Genomic DNA, 25,113 nt, shown 5'->3' with positions numbered 1-25,113 from the left:
TCAGCTGTTCTCACCCCTTGCCTCATGTGGCACAATCACACCTGTCTTTTGTACCCTGAACATAACAATTTTTTGCCTTTGGGCAATGAACTTTATTCCACCACAATTATGTAATGATGAGTTACAGCTTTTCTTTTTTCTTTTGTGGTGCTGGAGATGGAACTTTGTGAAAGCCCATGCAAGTGCTCTACCACTGATCTACAGCACTAGTCCAAAGGGCTTTTAAAAACCAGGAATACACCTAGGTTTGGTGGCACACACTTGTAATCTCATCAATTTAGGAGGCTGAGGCAGGAGGATTGCAAGTTTGAGGCCAGCCTCAGCAACTTAGCAAGGCCCTAAGCAACTCAGGGACACACTGTTTCAAAATGAAAAAAATAAAAAAAGGCTGGGGATGTAGTTGAGTGATTAAGTGCCCCTGGGTTCAATCCCTGGTACCAAAACCCAAAAGCAAACAAAAAGTAGCAACCCAATCATAAAAGTGAAGTTCTGATAGCGAGTAAGCCGCCTGTGAGGAAGGAAGCCATCCATGACCACAAATGCATGCACCTGTTGAGATGAGACTGCATAGCTACCTTCCACCTCCGGCTAACACACAGGGGCCTCCCGTAGCTGCACCCTCTGACCTGCAGAAGCCAAGAATTCAGATGGCTCAGCCGAATTTCAAATGTGATTTGAAATTAGACACTGGCTATCCACAGAGTGGAGAAGTGGATAACGAATGTCCCCGGCTGAATGTAAACTGACGGTTACTGCACCCTCAGCAGGGTTAGAGGATTCTGTTGTTTCTAATTGAAATGAACAACAGTTTTTAAAACTTAAAGTTATAGAAAAATCTCAAAATGTACAAAAAAGTTCATTGTTCTCCTGTAGTATTCACTCTGCTGTTAAGGTTTTCTAATAATTTCTTTTTTGACTTCAAGCATTAGATTTGAACTTCAAATACAGATCAAGACTATTTTTTAAAATTCCACATCTTTGCTGAGATTTTGAACTCAATCATTCTTTCAACATTTTTCTGTAACTCCTAGAGCACAATAGTTATTTTAAAGTCTCTGTCTCTAGTTCCAATATCTGGATCACATGTGTTGGGTTTTGCTCATTTTAAAAATCATATTGCACGCCTCTCCCCTTAACTTTCTGTTATTTCATTTATACACACTATTTTTAAAAAAATTTTTTAGTTACAGATGGACACAATATCTTTTATTTATCTATCTATTTATTTATTTATTTAATGTGGTGCTGAGGATCGAACCCACGGCCTCATGCTTGCGAGGCAAGTGCTCTGCCACTGAGCTACAGCCCCAGACCACTATTTTTTATTTTTTTTTGCATAATAGACTTTGTCCATAGAACAGTGGCAAATAAGGAACACTAATGTTTTTCCTTGACAGTGAGAACTCTGCTGTCTGTCGATGCAGAGCTCATGCTGGCTGACTTGGGACTGTCTCTGCTTAGGGTTTGAGTCATCTGTCCTGTAAGTGCCTGGAGCTGGAAGGAAGCTGGGCTGCCGTTATCACTTTTAGGTTCAACAGATCCAGGCAGCAGAATGCAAGCATTGTGCAAGCTGTTTTCAGGCCGGTCTTCATTTCTTTTCTCTTGGCCAAAGCAGGGAGGATATGGATGCCAGGTAAATCACTGCTGCATTTGCAAGTCTTTCAGATCCCAATCTGACTTATTTACACCAGCTTCATTGAGATATAATTCACATATCATACAATACACTGATTTATAGCATATAAACTCAAATGGGGCTGGGATATAGTTCAGCTGGCAGAGTGCTTGCCTTGCATGCACAAGGCCCTAGGTTCAATCCCCCAGCACCAAAAAACAAACACACACTAAAACTCAAATGGTTTTTGGTATATCATTATGAAAAATTTAAAAAATTATGGCAAAAAAAATATATATATAGTCTTTTTTTTCTTATACTAAGGATTAAACTCAGGGCTGATTTACCCCTAAGTTACAACCTCAGCTTCTTTGATTTTTATTTTGAGACAGGGTCTTGCTAAGTTGCTGAGGCTAGCCTCAAACCTGCAATCCTCCTGCCTTAGCCTCCAGAGTTGCTGGGTTTAGAGGTATGTGCCACCATGCGCTACCTGCCTTTTTAATTCTGAGACAGGGCCTTGCTAATAAGTTTCCCAGGCTGGCCTAGAACTTACGATTCTCTTGCTTTAGCCTCCCAAGTAGCTGGGATTACTGGCACATGCCACCACGCTAGGAAATTTAAAACTTTTTTAGTATACAATTGAGCAGTGTCGGTAACATTTACCATGTTGTGTAACCATTGCCACCATTTCCAAAACTCTTTCATCACCCCAAACCAAAATTCTGTCCCTATTAATCAACACCTCCTCATTCTCTCCTCCCCACAAAGTCCCTGGTAAACTCTAATCTGCCACCTGTCTCTACAAATGTATGTACGGTAGGTACTTCAATTTAAGTGGAACTGTTCACTATGTGACCTTTCGTCTCACTTAGCATGCTGTTTTAAGGTTCACCCGTGGGTAGCATGAACCAAAACACCACTTCTTTTTATGGCTGAGTAACACTTCCTTGAATGTACATGCCATGTTGTATTCGTCCATTCATCTACTGGCTGACACTTGGATGGTTTTCCACCTTTTGGCTACTGAGAAACAACGCTGCAGTGAACACTGGCATCCAAGCCTCTGCTGGAATCCCTTTCAATTCCTTGGGGTGCACACCCAGGAGCATTAGTGCTGGGCTGTGTGGTACAAGTACTATGTGTAGCCTTTGAGAAAACACCAAACCATATATAGGCTGCACACACACTCCTATCAGCAACGTGAGGCCTCGGGTTCCCCCACATCCTCACTGACACTTCATTTTCTAAATCACAGCCATTTGCAGGGAACATGAAACAGTACCTCATTATTGTTCTGATTTTCATCCCCCTAATGGTCAATGCTATCACTCAACTTGTGCTATGGTCATCTCAAGTTTGCTTGCCCCTTCACTGCCAAGAGCTTGTCCAGCCACAGCATCCTCTCGACTTATGGCAAGGTGTCTCTTCCGCCTGCCCCAAATCTGACTACCTCTTGCCCCTGAAGCTGCTGTGCCACTGTGCTCACCCATGCCACTCCTCTCTGGAAATGAGCTCACAAGGCTTCCTGCCAGTCTTCCTTGGTCCCATTAATGAGTTTATTTTCCAAAGATGGTCATAGTAATACTTCTTGTTCTATGCGCTCTTCCAAAGCAAGAAGCGACACCTATCCCCTCCCCCCACTATCCCCAAGCCTGGAAGACACTCTGTGGTGCATGGAAGAGGGTGCAATTCATGTGATGTCCTGTGACTTTGGAGGATGATCCATAAAAGGTTCTACAGCCTCAGCTTGGCTCCCTCTCCATCTTTAAGTGCAGCCGCCATGTTCTGGGAATCCCCAAGCCACACAGCTGCCAGATGTAGGTGCTAAGCTAATAAGCTCAGGTTAATGTCAGAGTCAACAGTCAACCAACTACTGACACAGGGCAAACCTTCATATGGTTCCCCCACTGCCTTCCAGCTATCACAGTTACTGTGGGACAAAGATCAGCCACCCAACTCTGCCCATCTGTACTTATGACTAGAAAGTTGGCACCTTTTACGACTGGCTGATGCAGCCTACTAGGGTTTGAGGAAATCTGCTATACAGCACTCAATAATCCCAATGCCCTTAGAATAAGTATGATTTTCACATTATCTGAATTTTTCTTGGTGGTACAATGGGAGTGAAGGTTTCCTATATTCTTTCATATCCTAGTCAGTCAAGTTTTCTGAGGATACTCCTTGCCATGTGAGAATTAATTCATTTCACATTGTCTATCAGGTTTCAGTCACAACCCTACACACTGGGGATATGGTGATGAATATCAAAGACACCTGCCCTCACAGAATAAAATTCAATTTTTGGCCCATTCAACTGCAAACATAATTTCCATGGAGGAAGAATGGGGGAAGGGGAGCAACATATGGAGTTTGTCCCAGTAATGCATTTGCATCTCTTTGGCTCCACTCTCTGTGAGCCAGTTACCCAAGTTAGCAGTATTACCCATCTTCACAGCTGGATATAGAGAATAATGTAAATTCATCAACCCATTTGAATGCTGATAAACAGTCTTGTCTGGGTTGCTGGGGTTATTGTAACAGTGTTGCTATGAACACTCCTGTATCCTGGTACATATTTGTTTTTCTAAAGAACAAATCTAGGGGTGGCATTGTTGGTCTTTACTAAATGGTATCAAACTCTTCTCCAAGATGAGTGGACCAACTTGTACTCCCATCAGGTGTGACTCCCTCAGTACTGGACTTTAAATTTTTGCATCTTATGAGTATGCATCTCTTTGTGGTTTTATTTATATCACTAATGAAGCTGAACATCTTTTTGTTTATTGATCCTTTGGTCTATCCCTAATTAAAAAAAAAAGTTTTCTTATTTCCCTGTATTCTTATTGTTGTAAAATATACCATATTGGCTACATTTAAGTATACCATTCAGAGTGATCAAGCACAGGCCCAACGCTGTGCAACTTCTTTCATGAATTGTCTTCTGCCTGTTTTCTTCTCTTCTTTTTTTAATGCAGTACTAGAGACGGAGCCCTGGGCTCTGTATAGGCTGGGAATGAGCCCTCTGGCACGGAGCTGCATTCCCAGCCCTCTTCTGCCCATTTTTTTCCCTATGACTTTTTATTAAGTTCATAAACTTTACGTGTAGAGAGCTCATTTAATTTTGACACGATTTCAACTGTGCATAAGGTTCAATGTTCAAATATCAAACATTTCTGGTGCTTCTCAAGGCTCTCTGTCACTTTAGGCACATCTCTTGGCCAACGTGGTCCTACACTGAGTACTCTGGGGCAGGCTCCTCTACAGGTACCTAATACCAGCGGGGGTGGTGGGGTGACTCCTGTTGTTTTGGGAAGGAGCAGCATATTTCATCTCACTGTTTTATAGTATTCTGCTGGATAAAAACAGCACAACTTATTTGGCCATTCTTCAAATTTATGAGATTTGGGTTGTTTCCTGTTTTTAGCTATTATGAGTTCACTATATCATGAACATTTCTAATCCCTATCTTTTGGTGAACAAAGGCACTTACTTCTCTTGGCTATATACCCAGAGCAGGTCTGCTGGGTTAATAAAGATTTTGAATGTTAGTTGTGATACAGTCAGATGATTTCCCAAGGTTACATGAATTTATATTCTTACTAGCAACATGAGAGTTTCTAAAACTTTACCCTTTTTGCTTTGTAGAATATATTCTTTATTTTTTTAGTTATAGATGGACAATACCTTTATTTATCTTTATGTAGTGCTTAGGCTCGATCCCAGTGCCTCACACATGCTAGGTGAGCACTCTACCACTGAGCCACAACCCCAGCCCCTGCTTTGTAGAATATACTCTAAATACGATTGCTCTTGTGGCTACAATTTCCCTATTTTACGACTTGTTTTTCCCTAAAATTAAGAAGGCCACTATTTTGGTAATGCTAAATTTTTCTGTTTGAGAAATATCCCTTAAGATTTCCTTCAGGTGTGCAAGACATGAAATCTCCCAATATTTGTTTATCTGGAAAACTGTCTTGATTTCACTTCATTCGAAAAGATAATTTTTGCATGTTTAGAAATCCCAGGTAGACTTCTTTTTGTAAAGAAGCCTTCACCTCGGCTTCTTTCATGCCTGCAGGGAAGTCAGCTGGCAGTCCCACTGTGGCTCCCTGGAAGATAAGTTGTCTAGGCTGCCTCCTCCTCTAATCTTGTTGTTCTGCTCTTGTGCTGTGACAGGTCTCAGGACTGATTTCCTTTCAAGAGCTGTGTGACCTGTTGAGCTTTTGCTGCAGGTTGTTTTTTTTTTTTTAAATATACCAGGGGTTGAACTCGGGTACTTAACATCCCCAGCCTTTTTTGTATTTTATTTAGAGACAGGGTCTCACTGAGTTGCTTAGGGCCTCACTAAGTTGCTGAGGTTGGTCTTGAACTTGTGATCCACCTACCTCAGCCTCCCAAGCTGCTGGGATTACAGTTGTGCGTCCCTGGGCTGGGCTTTTGGATTGTGAATTACTCTTTTCTACTTGTTTGGGAAATTTCTTTTCTCTTCTGATATTGCCATGTACATACTCTCTCTTCTTCTGTGATTGTGAATACATGTATGTTAAAATTTCTCTTAGAGGATCTGTTCTTTTTTTGCATTTTTCATCTTTTTTGCTCTCCATGATATATTCCAAATAATTTAACTAACCTTCAAGTCCAAAGGTTAGCAAATTACAGCTTGTGAGTCAAATCCTGTCTACCACCTCTTTTTGTAAATAAAGCCTTACTGGCACATAACCATCTCGTTCACTGCACATCATCTACGGCTGCTTCACAGTGGAGCAGCTGTGGCAGAAACTTTATGCAGTTCTCAAAGCCTAAAACACTTAGCATCTGATCACTGTTCTAGTACACTACTGCTCTTTTCTGCTCTTACTGGGCTACCCCCCAACCCTTTTTTTTTCTAAATACCTTTATTTCACTTATTTATTTTTACGTGGTGCTGAGGATCGAACCCAGGGTCTCGCATGTGCGAGGCGAGCGCTCCATTGCTGAGCCACAACCCCAGCCCCTTCATTTAGAGACAGGGTCTCACTAAATTTCCCAGTTTGGCTTTGAACTTGTGATCCTCCTGCCTCAGCCTCCTGAGCAGCTGGGATTACAGGTGCGCACCACTGTGCCTGGCTTGTCTGCTTTTAAATACATTCACTGTGTCTTGAATTTTAATTATTAATTTTTCCTAGAAACTCTACCTGGTTCTTTTTCAAAGGTCTTGTGATTTCCTATTCCATACTAGTATTTTTAAGTTGTCTATTATTTCTTTTAAACATAGTTGTTTTATAGTCCCTGCAAGTGTATTTCTGTTTTTTTTTTTTTTTTGCCCAGGGGTGCTTTCCCACTGAGCCACATCCTCAGCCCTTTTGAATATTTTATTATCTAGAGACAGAGTCTCGCTAAGTTGCTCAGGGCTCTCTAGATTGCTAAAGCTGGCTCTGAACTCAATTCTGCCTCAGCCTCCCGAGCTGCTGGGATTACATGTGTGAACTACCATGCCTGGCATTTCTGACGTTTATTCTGGCTCTTGTTCACAGATCCCCATTTCTTTTGCATGGCTAGTTTAACTGTGGGAATCAATACCCCAAAACTTATTTGAAAGAATAATGTGAGGGATTGAATAAAGTCCAGAGCTCTGCTTCAGAGTGGGTCTAAGCTGCTTCTGCCAGCATGTGGAAAACCTTCTACTTAATATGTGAAGGAACACACATCGTGCCCACACATCATCTACTGGAATCCCACCAAGTCCTCCTGTGGAAAGTCACAGTTGTCACTGACAATCAGAGGCCCTTACTTCTGAAGGGCTCTTCTGAGGTTACTGTGTTCTAAAAGTAGCCGGTGCTAACAGTTGAGTCAAACCTCTCTGGATCCTCAGTGTCCTCACCTTTCAAATGGAGACAGTATCAGCCCCTGCCTACAGAGGTGCTAAGATGCTTCCATGAGTTAATCTGAAGAAAGCACTTAAAACTATGTGTGGCTCAGCCCTGGACTTCAGATAGCTCAGTGCAGGGGCCATATGTAGTTGCTATTGCATATTCTTCTTTTAAAAAAAACATTTGAAAATGTAAAAGCCATTCTTAAGAACTTATATAAATCAAGGCTAGGGGTGATTTAGCCTGTGGATTGTAGGTTGCCAACCCCAGCCTAACAGAACAGGCAGAAGACTGATGGAGGCCAGTTTAAGTACTTTCCCAGAAGTCAGCCAGAGGAGGATCCAAATTCTGTTGACTCTCTAATGTGAAGTGGAGACTTCCACATCCTCAAGACAGTTGGACAGTAAAGCTTAAGAACCACACAGCTGTTTGCTAGGCCTGGGCATGCAGCATGAACTGCACACAAAGATTAGATTATACAGGGGAAATCTGACACAAATAAAGACAAATGCACTTATTTACCTGGCCAAAGACTGTTCCACCAGTACTGGCTGCTTGACCAAAAACAGAACCAGTGTTACTAGACCCAAAACCTATAAAACAGAAGAAAGACAAAAGTTCAATTTGGATGAGTCTTCTACAACATCCAAGCACCCCTTTTTTAAAATGGCATTTTTAATATGCTTAATTACCCCACAATAAATCAACTTACGATAAAATTGTTTCTCCATATAGGAAATGAAGAAAAATCTAAACACATACAATTGTTCCTTGGTATCCATGGGTCACTTGTTTCTGGGTCCCCCACCCCAGGATACCCAAATCTGTGTTCAAGTCCTTTACACAAAATAGCATAGGATTTATACAACCTACATCGTACTCCCATATACTTTAAATCATCCCTAGATAATACTTATTACACTTAGTACAATGTAATGCCATATAACTAGTTATTACACTTTATTATTTAGGGAATAATGACAAGAACAAAGCCAGCACATATTCAGTTACATATTTCTTTTGATGAATTTTGATCTGCGGTTGGTTGTAACTATAGATGCAGAACCGTTTGATATGGAGAGGTGATTGAAAAGACCCGTTTTCATTGCTAAAATTATAATATATATTATATTATAAAATATAAATTCCGAAGTCCCAGGTGCTGGATTCTTCTATCAAGTGGGTGGGGCTAATAAGATGGTACACTCTCAGAACAGTTTCTCCTCAAGACTTTTGGCCACCAAGAATTCTTTTCAATGATTGACTTAACATTATGAATATTTCTACTCCCTGATTTTTAATGTATCTCGAATGCCAGATTCTGATGATGGAGATGCTGGGCTGAATGCAGCCAGGGCGAGTCAGGAGGAGCAATGCATTGTAACACAAGAGCCTGGATGAGGAGGAAGAGGCAGGAGTGTTACCCTCATTTCTGTGGCTTATCAGACACATGAACTTCAGCAAGCCTCATTCCTCAACCAGGGCTGCAGAAGGCGCCCAGGCAGCTTTCCACACAGGTACTCATCAATGAAGAAGATCCTTCAGGGAGTCTGAATTTGCTGAACTGGTTTGACAAAGCCTTTGGTGGGAGGTTTTCTCAAACCCCGACTGCATGACAAACGATGCACTGGAGACGGAGACAACTTGCTCTCCTGTGACACACAGGCCTTCTCCCTGGCCACACACAGATCCAAGTCATCCCAAGTCCACAGGCACCTAGCTTCTTCACAGGGCACTAGTGGACCTCCACACTGTGTCTTTTTTCATTACTGCGTCCTTTTAGCTGCACTTAATAGGAGTTTAACATTTGTTGCAAGAAGAAAAACATTTCTAATAAATTAACAGCCATTTTTAATAAAATTATTACCGAAGAAATGAATCAGCAATTGCTTGTAATCTTGCTCACAAAACACTTGTTTTCCCCATAGCCTAATTGCTAAAGAATTGCCTTTCATAAAAGAACCATCAGAAAGTCAAACTTGGAATAGATTTTCAACTTGGTCTGTCTTCTGATAGTTTTAAGAAGTAAAAGCAGCTGCTACAATTGGATACACATACTGAGAAAATAAGATTTTTCTTTCAAAAATGGTAAAAATCTAAAAATTTTTGTTTTCAAGTCACAACACTGAAAACAGAAAAAAAGTCACCTCTTAAGTGTCAGTGTTGGCCCTTCCAGCAAGCAACATGGCGTTGGAGCAGTGAAGCGTGGGGAGGAGACCCACTTCTCTTCCCACTCTACCATCAGCACCATTTGACCTGAGATCAGTCTCCTTGAAGCCTGACAGTTTTGGACACAATGACTGCAGCGCCTTCCAATTTCAAAATTTTTTATGTATGAGTCATTCATTTACTTCCCTGATCTTAAACTAAAGATGCTTGGTTTTTCCCATGAAGCTGGCATTCTGCTGGCTGGAAGAGTAGAGAGCGTGCTGAGGCAGACCTGGCCAACTAGGCCAGGAAATTCTTGCGGCATGTGCGCCAAGCTCCTTTCTTGATCTTACACATTTTTTTGCTGCTTCTCCCTTTCTTTTAATTACCAAGTAATACAAGTTTGCTGTACATGTTTAAAATAGCACAGAGAGGAACAAAGTAAAAATATATAAATTCTTACCTGAAGCTTGACAAAAGCTAAACCCCGAGGGTGCTGCCGTGGAGGTAGTGGCTGAAGTGCCACCAAATACAGAGCTTCCCTGCCCAAAACCAGGGCTCTGACCAAAAGCAGGAGGGTTGCTCTGACCAAAGAGCCCCCCTCCTGTGTTGGCAGAAGACTGTCCAAATGAGAAGGAACTGGAGCTACTTGTACTCGAGGACGCACCAAAGACATTCCCACTGGTGGACGCAGGGGTGGAGGAGACGGACTGACCAAAAGCAGGCACAGAACTGAACCCAGGCTGACTAAAGGAGAAGCCACTTGCAGGACTGCTCGTCACCTGTCCAAAGGCTGGGGCCTGGCCAAAGGTCGTCTGTCCAAAGACCCCTGGGGATGAGGTACCAAAAGCAGGACTGCCGAACCCAGAGCTGCTGGCCTGTGGAGTGGCGGCTGCCGTGCTGGCTATGCTGCCTGTCTGCTGCCCAAATAGGCTTGGCACAGTGCTGGCCACCACCTGCCCAAACATGGGGGTGGTGGAGGGGACAGTGGCAGTGTTGCTGGTGAGCTGGCTGAATGCTGAGCTAGAGCTGGCAGCAGGTGGCTGAGTAAAGACCGATGAGCCAGAAGTAACAGTCCCAAACACTGTTGTCTCTGTGGTGGGGCCTGTAGCACTACTGGAAACAGGGCTAGAGGTTGTGGGGGAGCCTGATGTTTCAACAGCCAAGGGTCCCGTGCTTGGGAGCGTAGCTGCTGCAAGAGCAGCCTGCCCCGGCACCACAAAGGTGGGAGGAGGAGAGGCTGCCTCCGCTTTGTCATCAGAGCCTCCCGTGGCTGCAGGAATGGCCTCTATGGAAGGCGCCATGAGGCTGGTACTAGCTGCTGCTGTGCTGGGGCTACTGACTGCAGGCTGCACAGGAACCGGCTCTTTCTTAACCGAGTCGGGAGTGTGTGGAGGAGCCTGGGGAGGCTGGGCAGCCTGCTGCTGCACGAGGAGCGAGGCTGTTGGTGTGGAGACCTCATTGTTGCCCGACTTCTCGGCTACAGCTGGCGATGTGACCTCTTCTGTGTTCTTTCCAGAGGACATGGGCAGGGAGGGAGCAGATGCCGAACTCAGGAGGCTACCAAATGACAAGGTGGGGAATGAGGCTGGAGGGGGAGTGGCAGTCGTAGCTGACGGGGATGCAGAGGACGACACTGTATTACTGCTCTGCTGGCTTCCAAATGCAAAGCTACCCTTGCTGCCACTTAAAGAAGTCCCACCAAAGCTGATCACCCCAGAGGCCCCCGTACTGGTTAGTGGCAGACTGCCAAAGATGCCAGCTGTGGAACCACTGGCGCCCGTGCTGGCCGCTGCTGGGGGAGCTGCCGCGGAGGCAGGTACAGAGGAGGGCACTGGGGGCTCCGCAGGCTTCACCAGCACCGCAGGGCTAGTGAAACTAAAGCCCGAGGACGCGCTTGAAGTCTTGGCTGGCTGGCCACTGGTGAGGCCTGTGGAGGAAGCCTTACTGGCTGGCTTAGTAGACTCCTCTGCCTGGCCCACCCGCAGTCCTGAAAAGCTTCCTAGAGTCTCTCCCGCCAGAGAACTCGGAAACAGAAGCTCGCCCAGCTTGGACGGCGGTGTTTCCAGCTTGCTAGCAGCGGTGGAGAGCGGAACTCCAGCAGGTGCCGTGGGCCTGCTGCCAGAGGGGGCAGAGTCTCCTGGAGGGGCAGTGGCAGCTCCAGGAGTGCTGGGTCCCGGCGTGACTGTGGAGGGAGTGGGGCTCTCCGGAACGGTGTCATAAAAGGGTTTGCCTCCCCCACCAAACGAGAAGGCATCCAGCTGGTTCGACTCTCTAGTGGAGGGTGTCGGCCCTAGCAAGAGAGAGAAATTGGGAAACGGGTTGGATTCAGCAAAATAGGCCCTATCATCACATTCCCACTGACTGCATTCCTAAGCAAAGCCTCTCCCCTCCAAGGAACAGGAATCGCTGGCTTTAACAGCAGCTTCCTTTGGGGAGAAAAGAACAAGTGCTTCTCTACAGTTAGTTTTATCTGAGTCATCGTCCTGAGGTGGAAAGGAGGGGACCATTCATGACCATTAAATCATAATACACATGACACCCACAATACTTGAAATTAATAAATTACCCAAAAAAGAAAAAAAAAAAGGCACCTCCCCTAATTTCCTGACTCCACACCAGTGTAGCTTCCCTCCCCAATACCCTCAGCATGGTGTTAGCCCACAGCCCCCCTGAGAAGTTAGGATCTGGTTCAAAATGCAAGTGGTCTCTATATTTACGGACACCAAGCGTCAATCCAGGGTCATTTTTAGGCACAATTTAGGGACACTTACTAGGGCTCAACTCAGTAAGCTCTTTTATCGCTGTTAGTGTTGAGCTTGTTTATGGTTTTGGATTGTTGTCTATTTTCATGTTAATTAAGTTTACATAGAATTATTATCACATTTTTATTCCTATTTTAATTTTCCTTATAATTTTTGACAAATAGTTTTGTTCCTTTCATATATATATTTCTTTTTTGGTGGTAATGAGGACTGAACACAGGGCCTGGTGTGTGCTAGGCAAGCACTCGGCCACTGAACTACACCTCTGGTCCTTTTATTATTTTATTAGAGACAGGGTCTTGCTAAGCTGCCTAGCCTGGCCTTGGACTTGCCATACTCCTGCCTCAGCTACTCTGGAAATTAAGGAAGAAGGATCCCTTGAGACCAGGAAGAGTTCAGGGTCGGCCTGGGCAGCATAGCCAGACTCTGCTTCATAATTGAAAAGCTAAAAACAAAAAATATTTTTGAGTAAAAAATAAAAGGCACTGTATTATGTATAATAGGGACAACCTGGAAATAGCCAAAATGTCCAATGGTGGATGGGTAAAAACTGGCAGATTAATTCTATCAACAGAAAGAACTATGATATTTATACAAAATTTTCAATATTGGAAAATTCACAATAGACATTATGTCAAACTAAGTGGGAGACAAAACTCCTAGAAGGAACTATAAAAGAACTGCTATGGGGGCTGGGGTTATAGCTCAGCGGTAGAGTGTTTGCCTGGCACGTGCAGGGCCCTGGGTTTGATCCTCAGCACCTCATATAAATAAAGTTATTGTGTCCAACTACAACTATAAAAAATATTAAAAAAGAGAGAGCACTGCTATGGTTATTACTGAGGGGTACACGTGGAGATTCTAAACTCCTTCATGAATTTTTATATTCCCTGTTTTCCTCAATAAGAACCCCACCCCCCACCTGTTTTTAGTACTAAGGATTTAACTGAAGGCTTTACACTTGCCTAGGCCAGCTCTACCACTGAGATACACCCCCAGTCATTCTTTATTTCATTTTGAGACATGATAAAACCAAGTTGCTGAGGCTTGCCTCAAACTTGCAATCCTCTTGCTTCAGCCTCCCGAGTAGTGAGGATCACAGGTGTATGTCACTGTGCCTGGCGTTGAACATATCACTTTTATAATTACAGCTTTCTTTTAAAACAAAAGACAAACCAAGAACTGAGAGGCACATGACAATTTTTTTTTTTTTTTTTTAAAAATAGATCTGAATTCTTCAAGGCATTAGAAACATGTTAACTGGGTGTGCATCTGTGACTCCACCTAGTTGGGGAGGCTGAGGTAGGAGGATCATAAGTCCAAGGCCAGCCTGGGCAACTTGGCAATATCCTGTCTCAAAATAATATAAAAAGGGCTGAGATAAAGCTTAGTGGCCGAGTGCTTGCCTATCTTGGATAAGGCCCTGGGCTCAATCACCAGTACCAGAAACCAAACAAAGATGTTAGTTGATGAATTTATAACAACATGGAGGGACCAGTGTGGTCGCTGATAGGTTTTTCAAGGGGGGGGTGGGAACACCAAGGTATATTCACAATACTGTCTACCTCATCCTACAGAATCACTACAAATCAATGAAATTTTAAGTTACGGAAGAAAAAGTTTCTCAAATCGAACTTATTTTTTCCAGTGGTGGGGATGGAACCCAGGATGCATGAGTGTGCCAGGCAGGCGGCTCTACCACTGAGCTACAGCGCCCACCACATGCACATGTTTCTACTGCACATTACCAAAACTTACTGCAGAAATTGTAAGCAAGACTGAGGAACAGTTAAAATGTCAATATATTTGTACAAAAATAAACCACCCTTGTTTAGGAAAAACACAAAAGCAGTGCTACATCACACAGAGACTGACCTTGTGCAGCAGTGAAGTTAGAAGATGGTGTTGGTGTGATTATCCCAAAATTAAAGCCAGCCCTAGTTGAGTGGAAAAAGAAGTTAAAAGGGAATAAACTTGAGGCATAACGTTGCCCTTCCAATGTTTCGCTGTGTAATCCATTCATACAACCTCTTTTTAAAAGAATCAACACGCTACGTAAACAGCATCAGGGTGAGAGCATGTTTGTGGAAGCAGCAAAGTCCCTTCACACCTCCCAGCAGGAGAGGCAATGTACAGCGGAGCTAAGACAGTGGCAGCGGCTGAAAGACTTTGGAGGGACAGCAGGCCATGGAGGGAGGGCAGGGCTTCCCATGGCAAGGGTTTGCATGGAGACTTATTCCAAGAAAAGGAGAACAGCAGCAGTGGAAAAACACTGGGCATGTGTGCTGGGCACAGGGACTGGAGTAAAGGCTTGCCTCATGGAGGAGTGCAAAAGTAGTCTAGCAAGGCAGAAGCCCCTGGACCAGGGAGAACCTCTAAGAGCCCACTCTGAACTTGAAACCCATGTCAGGTGAGCCCCATGCTACAAGGAGAGAGATGCTGGACTGAAAGCAACAGGAGTCACTATCTCTGCAACTTTGACATAACTTTTAGCTCTGAGCAGGGAAAATTTGGTTCAAAACTTTCCAACTCCTTTCTTTTTCCACACATGTTCTTTACACTGCAAGTGAAGATAGCACAGCTGAAGAAGGAAGCTCAGCATGAGTGTAAACAGAAGAGATTATGTGTACTTAAAGTGCAAACAGCAAATTTTACAGAGTTCTAAAGAATAAACGACCAAGCATGTAAAATATGTTAAAAAATGTAAGGATTTATAGTTTCTTAGTCATTGCTGCCTCTCTCAAATGCACAAAGACCATCTAAAGATGTGTTAAATATTTATCATATTAAAAAAGCGGACAGGGCTGGGGATGTGGCTCAAGCGGTAGTGCGCTCGCCTGGCATGCATGCGGCCCGGGTTCGATCCTCAGCACCACATACAAACAAAGATGTTGTGTCCGCCGAAAACTAAAAAATAAATAAAAAAAAAAAAAAAAAAAAAAGCGGACAGAAATGACTCAGGAGGCTAAGGCAAAAGGATCACAAGTTTGAGGTCAGCCTCAACAATGTAGGCCTAACTTGCTTCGCCTAAGCAATTCAGGGAGAGTTTATCTCAAAATAAAAAATGAAAAGGGTTGGGGATGTGGCTCAGTGGTTTAAATGCCCTCGAGTTCCATTCCCAGTACCAAAAAAAACAAGACCAAAACAAAACAAACAAAAAACCCTGCTGTTTCTTGGCAAATTTCAACCTTGGTGAGGAAATTTTATCTAATAGAGGGCAAGCCACTGGCTCAACAACCCAAAATTTCCCATCTTATTTTAAAAATGGGAATGATGGAGCAAGAATGAATTATTCACATTTGTATTAACATTTGTAAAAGATGAAATAATTCTTGGCATTGACATACTCTTCAAAATTTGTTCCAAATTATCTTTGAGAAGGATAAAACAATGATTCACAACATAGAAAAAATATATAATATACAATTTTGTCCCTCGGATTCTATCCTAATGCCCTCTTTTCTTTTCATGTGCTAGGCTGAAGAATAGTCAAGAAATATTAAAACCAGGGAAAGGGGATGGAGTTGGTGTGGTTTCTGTTGTAGGAGGAAAAACTCAAAGTACAGAAGGGACTTTCTTGGGACCTCCAAAAGCAACAAATGTGTGGATGGTATGACACAGCCAGCTGGCCCATCAGGGCAGGAGGAGGACACTCCAGCGGCTCGCAAGGCTCCCAAAGAGCCTGTATACCCAGGGAGCAGCACTGTCTCACACAGTAGACAAAAGCCTGCCTGGGAATGTGGTCAGACAAACCTTCATCAAATGACTCGACTCTATATGCATGGCCATCATTATTTCTTTAAAAAAAAAAAAAAAAAGAAAGAAATTAAAAAAGATCCCCTAACATCTATATAGAAAACCAAAATCTACAATGGCTATTATTCCCTGCCTTCTCTGCATAGATTTATTTATTTATTTGTTTTTAAATATTTATTTTTTTTAGGTGTAGAGGGACACAACACAATGCTTTATTTTTATGTGGTGCTGAGGATCGAACCCGGGTCCCACGCGTGCTAGGCGAGCGCTCTGCCGCTGAGCCACAATCCCAGCCCCTCTGCATAGGTTTAAATACTAACTCTCAGTGCATTAAAGCCAACTAGAGTGTCATACCCAGACCCCAAATGGTGTCTGAATGAAGTATTTTAGATGACCTACAGATTTAAAAGAGATCCACCATCACCCAAAGAAAATGAAGTTTAGGTTAAAAACAAAATATATAAACAAACAGGCAATAACACATGTATGTATAAGTATGAACCACAAAGAGGAAATAGATTTACCTTAAGATTTTCAGCTGCTGCCATACTAGCAGATGGATTACTGCCATGATAAAAACTTGGGATTCATGCACACTTAATAAACATATAAATATCTCTCCTGATTTTAAGATTCAGGGAAGCTATCAATAAAATAGCTAGTGATTTGCCATAAAACTTAACTTCATTACTGACCCTGATGGAGCAAATGAGAAAGGCTTGCTGAACTGCCCCACAGCAGATGGAGTCGAGGTCACAGCTGCTTCTATCTTGGCTATCCCTGTCCCTGAAAATAAGGACATTACAAAAAAATCAGTTAGAAGCACTATTCTGGTTTGTAATTCCCTGATGGCGCTGCTGAGAGCTGCAGCTTCTGTTTCCAGAACCCCATGTGCCTCCTGTGATAAGTCAGGAGCCACATGGAGTCGCGTGCTACCTAACCTTGCTGAGGGCCTCTGAATCTGCTCTCCAGTGCTGCCAATGTTAGTTCCAACCTAAGGCTTGCTACATTCTCCTTCCCAGGTAATTCCAATATAGCTTAAATTTAGTTTTAAATAGATCTAGATTAAATGGTATAGGAAAATGCTTATGATGTGAGGCTTGAGCAATATATACGCAACTATGCAGTTTTATAATTATTTCAAATTAACATACAATGAAGGAAAAAAATTCAAAGATACATAGATTAGTATGTTCAAGGTTTCTTAGTGGTGACTTCACTGCAGACTTACAATGTCATACCGATTTCTCTATACCTTTCTACATTTTCCATTTAGAAAGTGCAAATCAAACAAACCAAATATTAAGAAAAAAATACTTAAAAAAATGAATATGGGGTAGATATTTTCTAAATGTGTACACATGTTCAGTGCTGCCTCGCTTATCACTGTGAACTCTCTAAGAAACAACCCAAACTATAGGCATAGTGCTGTTAAAAATCTAACAGGGAACTATACAAAGCCTCTTAGGCCACCATGTAAAATGAGTAAGAAAGTCTGCGCCAACCCTGGAAAGATGAATAGGACGATTACTTATATGTTTTTTCTTTTTTGTGGTACTGGAGATTGAATCCAGGGGCATTCTACCTCTGAACTACATCCCCAGCCCTTTTTATTTTTATTTTGAAACAATCTCAGTAAGTTGCTCAGGCTGGCCTCAAATCTGTGATCCTCCTGCCTCAGCTTCCCAAGTTTGCTGGGAAGTGCAGGAGTGCCCTATATTTTATCTCTCTACACCCAGATTATTTTTGTGGTTACATAAGTTTCATAACCAGAAAAACAATAAAAGTATTTTCAGTATTAGCCAATAAAATAATCATTCTATAGAGGTTTTAGAAATGCTTTTTTTTTTTTTAAGAGAATTTTTTTTGCAAACTTAGTATTTTTCAGGGAGGTTTTCCTTCCAAGAGGGGAAAAAAAATAAGTCCTTTTCTCAACCTTGACTATCCGGCCAGTGAAACACACAGCAGACACCTAGCAACAATGAAGGGCCTCGCACCCTTACTGTGGAGTGGTACAACCCAGAAAGTTCTCTCAATCTACTACTTGCCTACAACATGCATGAAGCAAAGTCCCTTAGGGTTCCTTGATTCTTAGATTCAAGAGTGACAAGGAGCTCTTCAATGAAGTTCTTGAAAGAAGCTAGACTATATGATCTTTCAAAATCTTTTTCTAAAATATTAGCCAGAAATAGAAAAACAAGTCTTAGTTTGAATCCTAAATGATTCAAAATCTGACAATTTCTCTAAATTTTTCCTTTTTACATCAAGTGTCAAGCCCCACTTAAGAAGTGCTGTATACCTCCTTCTCATGTGAGGTACACATGATACCAACTGGGGCTCCACATTAATCAAAATTCTAGAATACAACTTCAGTTTACTCAATAATGGCTTTGAGTACAAGGAATATTTACTCAAGAAAAACCCAATGTCCAATCAGAAAGCTTTAGATGACCCTTGACGAATGACTGAGCAGAGGTGTGGGAAGTGGACAGTCAAGGGGTGAAAGCTGTCTCCAACAGAATTTACTGAAGACCCACGTGGGAAACTGAGTCAGAGTAAAAGCCAGAATCCAGAGGGTAGTACACATGTGGGCCTGTAGGCAGCACAATGCTGACACGGGGGACAGAGAGTCACCCACACCAGAGGAGGTAGGCTACAGAGAAGGAGCCAACAAAAGAGGACAGTAAGCAAGACCCACATGAAAATCAGATGCCAGCTTATACAGAATTGGCTTATGTAATGCAGACCCTGGGCGAAAACTAATTAAATAAGAATAGCCATGCTGGAGTGAGTGCTGGGCAAGTGTGGGAAGCCGTAAAATCTTAGCATATTGACTTTTGAGCTCTACTCAGATTTTACCCTATAACAAATCTGTTTTACTTTTTTTTACATCTTACCAGCTTTTACACTGTCATTATGAGCCAAGAGAATTTTTATTCCTTTATATACAAGAAAGGGGAGGGTCAACATTCTGATCCATTCATTTCTAAATGGTGATCATTTGACAGGGAGGGAGAAAGCAAGGCTAGTGCTCTGTTTTAGGGAAAGAATTTAAAGACCTTTTCCTCTTGCTCTGATGGTTTTCAAATTCAACTCAAAAGTTTCAGAAGCTGTTGAAGGGCTCAATACTTTCTAGAAACTTTTCAACAGCTGAGGCCTTTCAAATATGACCTCTATATTTGATATCCTGTGTCTACTTTCTCTGTGATCTAGAATAATGAACTCTATGGGGTGCTTCTCTCATGTTTTCATTATAAAACATAACAAAGAACACTGCTTGCAATAAATGCATAGAGTAACCATGATTATTATGATATAACCACTGCCCAGGTAAAGAAAACACATTAGCCAATCTAGAAGCTTTCATTCTACTCCCTTGTTTGTCTTTTCAAATGCAACTGCAAGCTGAACACTGGTGGTACTGACTTTTTTTCTTTTCCTATTTATATCATTTGTTTGTATTTACAAACATGACGTGGAAGTTCTCCTTGATTTTTTCTCTTTTGCCTTTTCAATTTCTCCGTCTACAGCTTTTTCCTCAATCTCACCTTTTCCTTGCCAATCTCTGGTGAGGAAACCCGGTTTTGACCTACTGAATTTCCCATAGTTTGGATCTTGCTATTGGACCCCTCTACTGAGGTTCCCATGTTCATTTGTGTCTATGTTCTTCTAAGCTGGTACCTGGATCTGGAGCAGTACTGTCCAAAATGGTAGCCACTAGCTACATGTGGCAACTGCACACTCAAAATGTGGCCAGTCCAAATTGAGATGCACTGAGAGTATAAAATTTACACTATTTTGCAAAAAACAATATGTAATATTTCATTAATACTTTTCATGTTGATTGTGTGTTGAAATAATATTTGGGTATATTTGGGTTAAGTTAAATTTACTAAAAATGATTTCTACCTGGTTCTTTTTATTCTTTATAATGTGGTTACTAGAAGTTTACAAAAAAAATATATGGCTTACATTATATTTCTGTTGCAATGATCTTAGAGCCTTAATCAGATTCTCATTTTACTTTATTTTATTATTTTTGGCAATACTGCTTCATAACTAGTACTGTGTTCTTTTACCAGGAAGCACACACATAAGGTCCGTTTATCCCTTTTTGTGACACCAGCAGTGACTGGTACTCTATCCCTAGGTGCCTTGATTGATCAGAATTTGCAAAACAAGTTCTAACATGATCCATCACCTGTAACCATTAGTGGGAAACTACAAAGAGAAACGTTTGCCATCCATTGGTGCAAGTTCTAGAAGTGGTAGGATTAATGCTTCTTCCTTTATCTTTATTATCCAGCTTTTAAAGTAATGATAAAATAGTTTTCTTGGTATCATTATGAACTTATAGATTTAAAACATTTGATGTATTTCAATGCAATACTATATTATTCTCATTGGTGTTAAAAATTCACCTTAATTATCACTAAAACAAAAATATGCAAACTGACCTGAAGTTTTATCACCAGATGATAACTGACCCACTGCTGGACTGGGTCCTGAAGGCTTCAGAGAATTTATCAGAGACCCCTGGAGGACCACATAAGAAAAATGTTCATGTTAAAATCATAAATCAAGCAAGCATGAATACTTTAATTACAAAAAAAAAAAAAAAAAGAAAAAAGGCAGAAAGAAACCAAAGTTTCAATTTAACTCATTATGTCCCAGGTTTTTTAACTATGCAAATATTTCAATGAAATTGATACAAGTGAGTTAAATAGATTGGAAATCATAATCTAGAGCTTATAAACCCTTTATGTATATTTCCATATATATGAAAAAATATTTCATATATATGAAAAAAAAAAGAGACATGTTTTCAAATGCTCTATAAACACTCATCTATTACTTTCCTCTAAAGAACAGAACTCTAAAAACATTTATTTCTAAAGTTGCTGTGATTTAGGGGTGGGGGTGGTACTCAGACTTGAACTCAGGGACACTCAACCACTGAGCCACATTCCCAACCCTATTTTGTATTTTATTTAGATAAAGATGGGGTCTCACTGAGTTGCTTGGCACCTTGCCATTGATGAGGAGGTTTTTGAACTCATGATCCTCTTGCCTCAGCCTCCCAAGCTGCTGTGATTACAGTGTGCACCACTACACCCAGAATAAGTGGTATTTTTGTCCCTATTCAATTTAAATTTTTCTAGGTACCCTACCCTGGGGAGGATGGGACTTAACAGATTAAGTCAACCACCTATAAGATTACATGGGAATACAGAAAGAGGACTAATGGGTATGCTCTAGGAGGCAGTCTACCCTGGCTAGCTGTAGTTACTTCCTTGTGCTTGCACAGAGCTTGGCACATAAAAGGTACTTGAGTATTTGGTGGACAAATGAATGCATAAGCAAATGAAGGAAATGGTTTAGCTACCAGTGAATTTACATGCAAAACTATCTGAGTTCTCACCTACAGCCCATGCTCCAAAACTTATGTGTCATGATTTACCCCTCACCATGTGTCCTCCAAGGTGAATGCAAACACACCCCCAGAATACTAAATGCTAACTGCGCATTTTTCTGTCATGGCAGACTGAGGAATAGGGACGTCTGAGAACTCACAAAGGCAAGTTCTGATATCCAGAATTGTGATTGCAGAGATAGATGTTAAGAGTGATGAAGAAACCAGGATTCCTTGGGAAAAGTTTCAGAGAGAGAGGCTGATCTGCCTACCACCCATCTCCTATTATTTCCTTAGATTGTTTAACTGTTTACAATGTAACCTGTTCTGTAGGAGACATTGTTTATTGGTTAAACACCCAAAGCTAGACATAACATCACTGAAAATACGAAACTTCTGAAAAACACTGCAGGAGAAAACCAGACAGCCTACACCCAGACACTGTCCCTGAGCTGAGGCTGAAAGGAGCAGTGAGATAGCACAACAGGCAGCAGTCAGCAGCCATAGGTCCCAGCTCTGGTTCCACCAGTCACTAACTGGGTGAGCTTAAGCTGCTGCCTCAGTGGGACATATCTAAACACCTACTGCACAGAACAGCTGTATATGGTAAATGAGATGTTAAGTGAAAGTAAACTACAAACCAAAACACCTCATCCAAACGTATGATATTAGAATTACAACCCAAGATTACTAGTGCAGAATGTCAGATCGCCCCACTGAGACAGCATTAAGACCTAACCAATTGCTCTGGTAAACTACGTGAAGACTGTCGTAAGTTGCAGAAAAAGGATCACAGATCTTTATCAGACTGTGGCTCATTTAAACTGAGTCAGAACAATCTTCAGTTACAAAGACAGACATTCATGACTGCTAAAGTAAAAATCAGTTAAGTTACCTGCTTGGCTTGGCTGGCAGATACTGGGGTTAACCCTGGGTGGGGTGTTTTGGCTGTGGAGTATGGCACTGAAGAACTGAAAAACACAAAGATACATTCAAAGAGGCAGGTCTGGGTGGAAGTCACATTCATCCTTGAACCAACATTCTGTCCAATACACCAATTTTGGGTAGAATACAGATGTCTGGGATCCCAACCAAACTCATCTGACATTTTGTTGACTGAAGAATAAATTTTTTAAATGAAATCTGGATTTGTAGCATAAAAGGCAAAGCAGTGACCTTAAAACTTATTTCCTTCCTGTCATTCTAAGAAAATAATTTTCAACTATTGAGCACTAGATCTTTTTCTTATCTAGAGGGGGACCCCTCCCTCTTTTTGACCTTCTCCCATTCTAGACCATGTTGGGAATTCCTGATACTCTTTTCCAAACCTGGAAAAATGTTCAACAGGATCTATGGAATATATAGGTGCTCAAAGATGCTATCCAAAGAGAAAATCTAGCTTCTCACAGCAGCTATCCCCGAGAGCGCAGGCCCCATGGGTCAGCATATAAGGGAGTCAACGGTGCCACTGTTTCATTTCCAGCCTGCACTTTGATCCAGTATGAAAAGTGCACCCCTACCTGCAGAAAGCCTTCCTGTCACTATCCTCTATTAACCCTGGCATTGTGTGCTGGGAACTCTTATTTCATTAAGTGTTTGTGTCACCAGGTGGAAAAAAATCACCTGTCAATGGAACAGCATTGGAGAAATGCCTCCTGGGGACAATTTTTTCAATCCATCAATCTGTCCTCCACCCAATGCTACCGTGACTGAAATGTATAACAGTAATAGCTGTAGGATCTGGTTTCATTTTTTAGAACTCTTCCCAGATTTAGGAAGGATTATTAAAAATTTTCTAGCAAAAAGTTAACTTGGAAGAGGAATGACAGGCTGATGCCTCATGAAGAAAATTATCCAACAACTTAATCACGTCAGGATTCTATGCTGGAAAAACACAGAAACCTTCCAAACAGACTTTATTAGATTGAAAGAAGAAAAATACACTTATTTTCAATGAAACAAAATCTGTTTCGACTAAAGCTAGAAAAACCTGTAAATGTGTGTCTCTCTGGAGGAATACATCCTTGTTGCCCTGAGATGTTTCGCCAAGCAGGCGCACAGACCCAGTGCTCTCCCCTCACCTCTGCTTATCTCCAATGGAGAAATGGAATGCGCAAGCAAGACGGCTGGGACCCAGAGATCCCTGGGTGGACACGGCAGACTTGCTAAGAGAAATAGTTTGAGCCCATGAGAATCACAAGGGAAATGAAACTCTTTTAAGCTTTCTCAATTGACAAACAAAAGAAAACTAGGAATAAAAATAAACGCAGCAATGAATCCAAATCTTGGAAAAAAATTTATATCCCAAATTTGGTTACCATATGAGAATAAATTAAATGATGCACTCAGTATAATTACTGTTCTATTTACTTGTGACAATGTTATACATCTCCTGGGTATCCTAAATCCCCAAACACACACCATTAATGATTCACAGTACCTACATACCAGGCCATGTGACACCCCTACAGAAAAATTCAGTCAATAAACCAAAAATCTTACCATGTTCCAAAAGGGCGAACAGAAAAGAATAGCAGGCTCCCAAATAAATACACTCAATATTTGTGCACAATCGTGAGCTAACACATGGAAATCAACAGCTAGAGGCTCACAAGATGTTAAAGCCAATCCAGATGACTGTGTCTTAGAAGGCTGCATCCTACCTTCTAGCACGACAGACCTAAAGGACACCAGCAACTCATCCTGAAACTCTGTTCCACGCCTGGAAACAAAAACCAAAGGACTACAAGCAGAAAATAGCACAATCACAAAAGAGAGATGTTAAGCTGTGAAGCAGTAAAATGTTGCCTAGGCCCTTTCTCTGTGGCCCTTTAAGCTTTAAGAAACTTTATCAGGGGCTGGGGTTGTGGCTCAGCGGTAGAGCGCTTGCCTCGCACCTGCGAGACCCTGGGTTTGGTCCTCAGCACCACATAAAAATATATGAATAAAATAAAGGTATTGTGTCCAACTACAACTAAAAAAAAAAAAAAAAAAAAAAAAGAAAAAAAAAAAAGAAACTTTAACAAGGTAAAATTCATTCCATTGTGGTGAAAAGGGCCAACTGCTCACTCTTTTCACCTGTTTCACCATTTTTAAGGACTTAAAAAAATGAGAGACCTGGTTATGTTTTATTTTGGTAAATCTTCATCATTATTGCAAGTATTGCTTGTGTATATAACAGAGCAGATCTAAACTGTGCAAGCCACTAAAGTGAATTATTTAAGAATAATGAATTTTAGGGTAGTAATTTAAAAGCAAGTAAGTAAACAGGACAACTTATCAAAAGTAACTGAAGAGGGGGCTGGGGATGTGGCTCCAGCGGTAGCGCGTTGACCTGGCATGCGCACGGCGCTGGGTTCGATTCTCAGCACCACATACAAATTAAAAAAATAAATAAATAAAAATGTTGTGTCCACCGAAAACTAAAAAAATAAATATTAAAAAAAAAATGTCACTGAAGAGGACTGGGGCTGTGGCTCAGTGGTAGAGCGCTTGCCTGGCATGTATGGGGCACTAGGTTTGAGCCTCAGCACCACATATAAACAAATAAAATAAAGGTATTGCGTC

At 41.7% G+C, this 25,113-nt stretch overlaps 1 protein-coding gene across 2 annotated transcripts in view; it reads right to left on the bottom strand.

Moving 5' to 3' along the window:
* The window catches only part of Nup214 (nucleoporin 214), an 88,967-nt gene that overhangs the window by 16,407 nt on the left and 47,447 nt on the right, over nt 1–25,113 (bottom strand). For both annotated transcript variants that reach the window (XM_046451514.2, XM_058581849.1), the window contains exons 25-30: nt 22,442–22,517; nt 20,591–20,669; nt 16,829–16,919; nt 14,253–14,314; nt 10,076–11,905; nt 7,987–8,057 (exon numbers count right to left, since the gene is read on the bottom strand). In XM_046451514.2, coding sequence (XP_046307470.1) covers nt 7,987–8,057; nt 10,076–11,905; nt 14,253–14,314; nt 16,829–16,919; nt 20,591–20,669; nt 22,442–22,517 — 2,209 coding nt within the window. The remainder of the gene's footprint in view (nt 1–7,986; nt 8,058–10,075; nt 11,906–14,252; nt 14,315–16,828; nt 16,920–20,590; nt 20,670–22,441; nt 22,518–25,113) is intronic.

This window comes from Marmota monax, unplaced genomic scaffold (genome assembly GCF_021218885.2).
Source record: "Marmota monax isolate L192 unplaced genomic scaffold, Marmota_monax_Labrador192_F-V1.1 WCK01_AAM20220418_F8-fsc00020, whole genome shotgun sequence".
In the NCBI taxonomy this organism is placed as follows: Eukaryota; Metazoa; Chordata; class Mammalia; order Rodentia; family Sciuridae; genus Marmota; species Marmota monax.
Note: the sequence above shows the minus strand (reverse complement) of the source record. Positions and strands in the feature narration are given on the sequence as shown.